Genomic DNA, 8,199 nt, shown 5'->3' on the forward strand with positions numbered 1-8,199 from the left:
CCCTGAGAGAGTCCCTGTTCAGCATTGTCAGTGTTTCACAAGTTCTGTATGTATCCATAGCGCAAGTATTTATATTACACCACTGTGTGTAACACTGAATTTTGATTGATCTATTTCAATGTAGTACTTGTCCTTACTAGGGTCGCAGAAGGTGAGCATGTTTGTTGTAAGTTACAGTAGATGATGACTTTTAAAAATGGAATCATGGTAATATGCTCAAAAGCAACTGAATAAATGCATTTCTCTCTCTCCTGTGTGTCTGCCAAATTCTACAATGCAGTTAAATTGCTATTCAGAGAAACTAGGAAAATATAATGTGTAACCAATAAATGGTATATCCTTGCACACTCCACAAACTAATTGTTCGTATTTGTGTGTTAACGCCAATTTTTACTGTAAACTAAATTGGCCACTATTCTGTATTTCTGTAAGATGTACATTGGTGTGCGTGTAAGTGGACGCTTACAGAACACACGTAAGCTGGGTCCAAATTTGTAGGCTGTGTCTGCCAAAGGCTGAATTTAATTTGGTTGCCTACATTGGTCCTCTCTGTCGGCCCTATCCAGAGTTGTCACAGTTTATCCGGTCCACAGTGGTTAAATGAGGAGGTGCCTTTTTGAAGGATCCAGCCGCAGTGGGCCTGTCTTTCGAAGGACGCAGCCTACAAATTTGGGTTTAGCATTTTTATAAACTTTTTTCTGAATAGATTTACTGATGGACCTAAACGATGGCAAACTTATATATTTTTTTATATATATAACAATAAAAAATAGTTTTAAGTCAGGCCCACATGAAACAATACAGAACGGGGAATAAGACATTGTATTCAGCATAGGCCCTGAAAGGATTAGTCAACGCCATTCATTAAACAGGTGAGTCGGGAATCGTGATTGGTCATTACCTGAACACTAAGCAACTGTGATGTCATTTTTAGTGGCTGGTAGCAGGTGGCAAAATGTCGGTTCCCTGGGATGGATAAAAACGGGTGGATTTTGCTGCTTAACTCATATTTCACAAACGAAATATTAATAAGAAGGCCGTTTTTAGACTAGTGGGGCACATACAACATATTAAAGAACGTTTTGGGTTGACTTCCCTTGAAAGATACAAAGACTCTTATTTTGAAAGCAATACTAGACTGAAGTGCATAGCTCAGAATTTTTACGATAAGGATATATATTTTTTTAAATAAAGGTGTTTTGTCTTTTGTTTAGAACCTTTTTTTTTAATGGTGTTTTGTCTTTCGTTTAGAACATGAAGCATTCCCCCGTGTTTTGTGAGAAACATGCAATACAAATTATTTGCGAGTATAGTTGTATAGTGACTATTATTGTGTTTGCCATTTTTAAATGTTTCAACCTGCATACGTAGAATATTTTGCAGGAATACGTGTGAAAGGACTAAATGTAACTAATGATAAGGAATTGTTTCTCTAGAACGCTCATCACCTTGGATCGAGCTTCTTTTATTGTGAAAGTGGGGGCCAGGAAAGCGTGGTGTTGCTGGTAGGCAGAGGCTAGCCAAGATGGCGGAGTACTTGGCGTCGATTTTTGGGACAGAGAAAGACAAGTAATCAATGTTATTAATAATTAGTTGCGTAGTAAAACCATCTTAGTAAATTTTACGTTAACAGATGCTCCGCGCTTTTTTTACGGATGCTGTGGTACCTCTTTAGCAGAGCTACATAATTGGCGGCTAACGCTAGGTAGCTTTAGCTAGCTTGGCTAGCGAGAAAAAGCCGCGCTGCTAACATTTCTTGGCCTGCAACGTCAACCAACATGCCGAATAGTGCTGGAATACTTCTACAAGTCGACGTTACTCATTCAAATTGTAATACCTTAATGTATTGAGATACTGGAGGTGGTATTTTTATGGAATAGGCGCCTAAATGACTGCGATTAGGTCAAGTCTTTGTTTGAATGAAATCGCCGTAGTGTTAACTTTCACATTAGCCATGTGTATCCCTCGTTTTACACTCACCAGATATGTTTTGTTTATTTTTATACTTTTGTTTCGACGTTCTATGGCAGAGGTCACCATTTTTTGGGGGGGGAAATTGAGAGTTACTTCTTGGGAAATGATTACAGTAATGCAAAGGGATACAAGTTAAGCACTTCTGAAATAAAAATTTACGATTAATAATTTTGTTAGATTCATATCACTATAGGTAATGGCTGAAGATGCTGATCGTGTTAATTTACACTCTAATGATCAATTATGACATTGTATATGTATACACTACATACAAACATTTGTTGACGCCATGGACCTGCCCTAAACTCACATAATGTTGGTCTCTTTTTTTCTTTCCCCAGAGTAAATTGCTCTTTTTATTTTAAAATTGGTGCCTGTCGACATGGTGACCGCTGTTCCAGGTTACACAATAAACCCACTTTCAGCCAGGTAAGTTACTTTTTTTCCCCTACAAATTCAGCATTGCATCACATAAACCTGCATAATATAATAAGTACATATTCAAATATAATGATTAACATCGAGTACTGATTTAATTTGAAATGTTACATTTAGTTTCATTTAATGGTCAAAATATTACACTTCTGACATTATGATACAGGTCAGCTCAACAACCAAAATCATAGGCATGTTGTTTTAAAATTACCGGACAAGTTTGTAGTGTTACAAGAATACATATTTTACTAGAATTCCTACAACATTGGTATTGTAAAATAGTAACCTGCACAGGAATGAATCCCCTGGAATTCGAATTGGAAATAAATTAAGCCCCCCCCCCCCCCTTTTTGGGAAGATTTGTTTATTTGCCAAACTGCTACTTTTTGTGAAGTTTCCTACAGACACTCCAAAAATCATCAGAACAACTTTTCGAAATTTTTAAATGTTTATAAGTTGGGTCATTTCCAAACCTATCACTGTAGTGGGTGAATCTGTAAATTAAAATATGTTCCAATAGGAAATTCCATGAGAGGTCAAGTCTATACTGTAATAATGCTACGTTATGCTAATAAATTGCCTTTACATGTAGCCCAAATATCCTTTAGTGTCTTGACATACTGTCAGATTGGAAATGTAACAATTATCTTTACAATATTTTACCGAGTGCTTCCATTGATTCACGTTGAATTGTGCAGGTGTACCTAATGCCCACTGAGTGTATAACTGTTAAGACAGAAGGTACAGAATGGAAGTTGTTATAGGATGTCTCCATTTTTTAGTCATTAGAAATCATCCAGAATTTGTGCGCATTGCGTTTCAGACCATCGCTCTCCTGAACATTTACCGCAACCCTCAGAACAGCGCCCAGTCTGCTGACGGCCTCACCTGTAAGCGTCTTCATATCAATGAGTTCAATCAATGCAGTTCAATCAAGAGTGTTGGCGCGTGCCTCATTGTCATTCTCCGTTGTGTCCACTAGGTGCCATCAGCGACATGGAAATGCAGGAGCACTATGATGAGTTTTTTGAGGTAAGCGTTCCAAATTGTTGCTTTTCCTAAACAAATCGAATGTAGCCTTATTGGTCCTCGCTGTACTTTTAGGAGGTCTTCACAGAAATGGAGGAGAAGTACGGCGAGGTGGAGGAAATGAACGTGTGTGACAACCTGGGAGACCATCTTGTGGGGAACGTGTATGTAAAGGTAGGTGTCCGTCCGGTGTCCCTTTTTGTCTTTTTATTCACTTTTGTCAAAAACCTTGTGATTGGTCCCTTGTAGTTCCGCTGCGAAGAGGATGCCGAGAAGGCCGTGATCGACCTGAACAATCGCTGGTTCAACGGGCAGCCCATCCATGCTGAGCTCTCTCCTGTCACAGACTTCAGGGAAGCTTGCTGCCGCCAGTATGAAATGGGGTGAGTGTCGGAGGCTTTGTTGGCCGCACTCGCCAAAGTACAGCTGGGACTTGGATGGTTTAAGAGACACGGGGGAAGAACTGTCGGGTCACATTCAGACGTTTTCACATTTGAATGCACAAGCTGACAAAATCAAGTACAAGGGGTTCCTCGTTTCTGACGGAATTGTCATTTACAGTTGGTTTTTAATTTAGTTTTGCAAATTCAGTTAGTTTAATTGTTTTTTAGAGCGGGTTTGTTAGTTTTGATTTTTGGTTTAGTATTAGTTTTGGTTATGGAGTAATTGAGTGCAAAAAAAGTAGTATTGTCTAATGAAGTCAACTACAAATCCCAAACGACTTTTCAACCTTCCTTCCTCCGTACAGAAATACCGAAATCTCATGTATGAAATGAATCCAAATCCAATGAAGCAAAAAATTGAACATTTCTCTACAATTCTAGTAAATTTTAGTTTTATACATGTGAAATGTAGTTTCAGTTCTTGTTAAAAAAATAAATAATAATAATCTTTTTTTATTCCATTTCCAAAATCTTTTTTCTTTTTTTCTCACCCTACTGGTGAACAGAATGAAGTAGTGAAATTACTCCAACCTGCTGTGGCAACACAACATTACCTAGAATCAACAAATTCCACAAGAGAAGGCCTGTTGCAATAACTTATTTTTAGGACGATCTATTTTCTCAGAAACTATCATTGTATTTTTCTATGCCACTGTTATAATGGATATAGGAGCATAATAATTAAAGTACATCCTTTTAATGAGTACTCAACTTTATTCTCAGTAATACCTTAACTCTGGCATTAAAATGTAAAATACAAAAAAAAAGAAGTATATAAATAAAATACTCAGGCGGTGTTCATAAAAATTGCATTTCAATATTAACATACAACAACAGGGTTCCTACAGCTTAAGTTAGATTCCAAACTTTTTAAGACTTCCTCCCTTTTGAAATGAAATACCAAATTGCTAATGTTCACATTCCCAATGTGTCATTTTATTCATCAAACAATAAGTTGAAATCATAATTATCGTGACATGCCTACAAAAGTGATTAATTTGCAATAAAAATGAACAATACGTATTCCTTTCTCAGCTGACGCTCACTGATTAATTGAAGTCACTGTCCTCCTGACAGCTTGCATGCGTTTTCTGTGCTCCGTTGTCTGCAGGGAATGCACTCGAGGTGGCTTCTGCAATTTCATGCACCTGAAGCCCATCTCGCGCGAGTTGAGGAGAGAGTTGTATGGGCGCCGCCGGAAAGGAGGGTACGTTCGCACAGACGCATTTTTAGTCAACCACGCTACGCAAACTTGCCAACCGTGTCCTCTGTTGTTCACTGAAAAACTCAACTATTCACTGTTTTTGTGCTAGTATGCTAGCTAATACTATCATGTGAAGGCAGTTTGTTTGTGTTGAATGAATTAACCTCAAAATACCGTTGCTTGTGTGACATGGTTTCACGATTGTGTCCATGCCAGATGCCCGCGTTGATGCTTTACTGATTATTGTTTGTGTTGCAGCAGACCACCCAAAATAAATGTATCTAAACTCTTGTGCAGTTGGAAACAATTGCTAATTTGCACCTCCTCCTTCCTGTAGCCGCCACAGGTCCCGGTCACGTTCCAGAGACCGCCGATCCCGCTCAAGGGACCGGGACAGAGGAGACAGAGGAGACAGAGGAGGTCGAGGGGGAGGGGGAGGTGGAGGGGGAGGGGGTGGACGCGACCACGATAGACGTCGCTCCAGAGACAGAGAGCGCTCGGGACGTTTCTGAACCACAAGCCACGACAACTTGCTTCCTTGTACCATTCTCACCATTTTTTTTTTTTTTTTTTTTAAGTTTGTACCCTCCCACGTGTATCGTAGGAAGAATTGAGTGGCGCCAGATGTTAAAGCTGTGACGGCTATATGTTTCTTGTTATGTTCTGAAATGACTTTGACCCCATTAAAAATTTTTACGTAATGTGTGCTGTCTGTAATCTGTCTGCAGAACTTCATTTTAATATTAAGACGCTCACATTTATTTTCAGACTGAATTTCTTCTCTTTTCCTGCGTCGACACCCTGACAAGAAAGTAGTACCGCTACATTGCAAGCAACACATACCACGTCACATTTCAAAAACGCCTCACAGGGTCAGCTCGCTGGCCCCCAATAATGTCTGCATTTTCCCCTCCGCTGATTGGAGTTAGACTAGCAAAACACATTTGTAGTGATCTGCGCATATTATTTTCTCACTGTTTCCAGGGATGTGATTTTTCCGCTAATTCGCGGAATTCCGCTTTTTTTATCTCCAAAAATAAAATGTTACAATTTTTTAAGTGGTAAAAAATCCGATTTCGTCTCTCGACAGCATTCCATTTTAGTGTTTCCGTAACTGAAATGAAACGGATCTTGCGATTGGCTGAAGTCTCCGTGTTGACCAATAAACGCGCTTGTTATAAAGGCATAGGCGTATGCCATTGTTTGTTGACCAATAAACGCGCTTGTTATAAAGGTATAGGAGTATGCCATTGTTCATTTCTCAGACGTTTTTGCCGGGTGTTTAAAGAAAGATGTCCGTGATCGAACGCAAAGATGCTCCGCGAGTTAAGGAAATTGACAAGATCGTAAAAAACAAGTTTCGATGGGACTGGTTAGAGAAGGATATATCTACAAATGTTGGAAAGAAGACTGACGAATTTGTTCAGTGACTTTATTCGGAAGATCGATCGTGCCGGGAAAGCGCTTTGCATTTGGTGCCATGATACCATTGACTATGGTGGGAGAGGTTTCAAAGCTCTTGAAAGTCACACAAAGAGCAAAAAACACGTGAAAGAACTCCAGTCAAGAACAACAAATTATTCCATCGCTGGAAGTTTCGGTGCCCAAACGAAAACTCCAAAACTTTACGGCCTCCATCCCTTATTGACATCACAATCGGAAGCGGTAATAGAGAGACGTGATCCACCCCAACAACCTGCACCAGTTGCTGATAGAGTCGTGAATTTTGAGGTCGGTGGTAAACTTTTCAAATTAATCGAAATCAAATTTTCGAAAATATTATAACGTAATAAAAATGGCCATAAATATTTAACATGGTTAATCATTGACACAAACTCAAATGAATGCTGCATGTTTGCACTTTTCAGGTTTCAATATGTTGACTGTCTTGATGTATGCAGTTACAGAGATGATCTTAGTCAATCATGCATTCGACGAATGCATGATTGTGTTTTTACCAGAGCTTGCTGCATGAGGTATTTTATGTTTTTGTTATGCATTATGTATTAAATTAAGAATGATTGATTAAATGATTTATTGCATGGTAAATATATATGATGATATTCTCAGTGAAGCAAAGGCAGTCCAATGTTTTTGAATGTGACTGATTTTGAGTCGACTAAAACTGCAATTTTATATGGGATAGTTCTATATACATTGAAAATTTATGCTGTTGTTTTGTCTATTTCTTTGTCATCTGAGTGCATTGAAAGTACTTAAAAACACGGAAAACCCATGAGCTCTGGACCTAGCTGAGTGCCCGCGGCCCCCAGACCCCCGGCTAAATTTTCAGATAATTTCACTTTGGTCAAATCACATCCCTGTGTTTCATTTGCATTTTTGATGCTTGGGTCCTATTTGAACTGCCCCAGCTATAGCTCTAACAAATGATGCATTTATGTCTGAAAGCGTGATATTGACACACCTGTGTGCTTTCGCACAGCGACACGGCATCCTGCAATCAGATAATTAGATGTGCTGAAATACTTGTCAAACAGTGACAAGCGATTGCGAATGAACGTGATAATGATTCCTTGCTTTTTCCACCCTCCCTCGCTCTCGTTTACTTTCTGTCTGGGCTTTGACGCCATCAGAGACAAGGACAGTCACGTGCCATCATGTGATGCCCGCAAACCCCATGCTTGAGCGTGTGCATGCTGATGAGGAACTGTGTATGCGACTTTCTACAGATGACGCATGTACGCTTCCCTCTCGCCATTTCTCGTACTCCTTTGCTTGCTGAGAATAATTGCAGAAACTGCAGTTACAATCGGGGCTGAGAAGAAAATGTATTCTTCAGAGTGGATGGTGCTTGTGTAGGAGGAGTCCAAATGACCGCAAAAATCATGCCCCCTCCAATTACTATTCGCAATAGAACTTTTGCAGCGATTTTGCAGTCATTTTGGCTTGATCAATATGTGCCATGTGAGTGCTTAACTGCAAGCATGATTCCTTTTAAAGAATAAACTTGTAAAACTGCATTAACCCGCCACCAGCAGCATTCTCATGCAATATTCTTACATAAATCCACATTGTGACCAACTTCCTCCAGTATCATTACTTGCTTTGAAGTTGTTAATGTTCTTTTTTCTTTTTTTTTTATCGTGAATTTAA

General features: G+C 39.2%; 1 protein-coding gene across 1 annotated transcript; it reads left to right on the top strand.

The window, feature by feature from the left end:
• Nucleotides 1-1,485: 1,485 nt before the first annotated feature.
• u2af1 (U2 small nuclear RNA auxiliary factor 1) lies at nucleotides 1,486-5,786 on the top strand. The gene is made up of 8 exons (XM_086092059.1): nucleotides 1,486-1,569; nucleotides 2,316-2,403; nucleotides 3,233-3,299; nucleotides 3,392-3,441; nucleotides 3,514-3,612; nucleotides 3,688-3,821; nucleotides 4,993-5,088; nucleotides 5,423-5,786. The coding sequence occupies exons 1-8, from the start codon at nucleotides 1,526-1,528 to the stop codon at nucleotides 5,595-5,597; spliced, it is 753 nt and encodes a 250-aa protein (XP_085948185.1). The 5' UTR covers nucleotides 1,486-1,525; the 3' UTR covers nucleotides 5,598-5,786.
• Nucleotides 5,787-8,199: the final 2,413 nt, after the last annotated feature.

The sequence above is a fragment of the Leptonotus elevatus genome, chromosome 12, assembly GCF_054856555.1.
Source record: "Leptonotus elevatus isolate MCC_2025b chromosome 12, RoL_Lele_1.0, whole genome shotgun sequence".
Taxonomy (NCBI): Eukaryota; Metazoa; Chordata; class Actinopteri; order Syngnathiformes; family Syngnathidae; genus Leptonotus; species Leptonotus elevatus.

Coding starts and splice junctions, on each gene's coding strand:
- u2af1 (XM_086092059.1), top strand. CDS start 1,526: ATGGCGGAGTACTTGGCGTCGATTTTTGGGACAGAGAAAGACAA. Junction 2,404..3,232: donor ATAAACCCACTTTCAGCCAG/GTAAGTTACTTT, acceptor ATTGCGTTTCAG/ACCATCGCTCTCCTGAACAT. Junction 3,613..3,687: donor TGGGGAACGTGTATGTAAAG/GTAGGTGTCCGT, acceptor GGTCCCTTGTAG/TTCCGCTGCGAAGAGGATGC.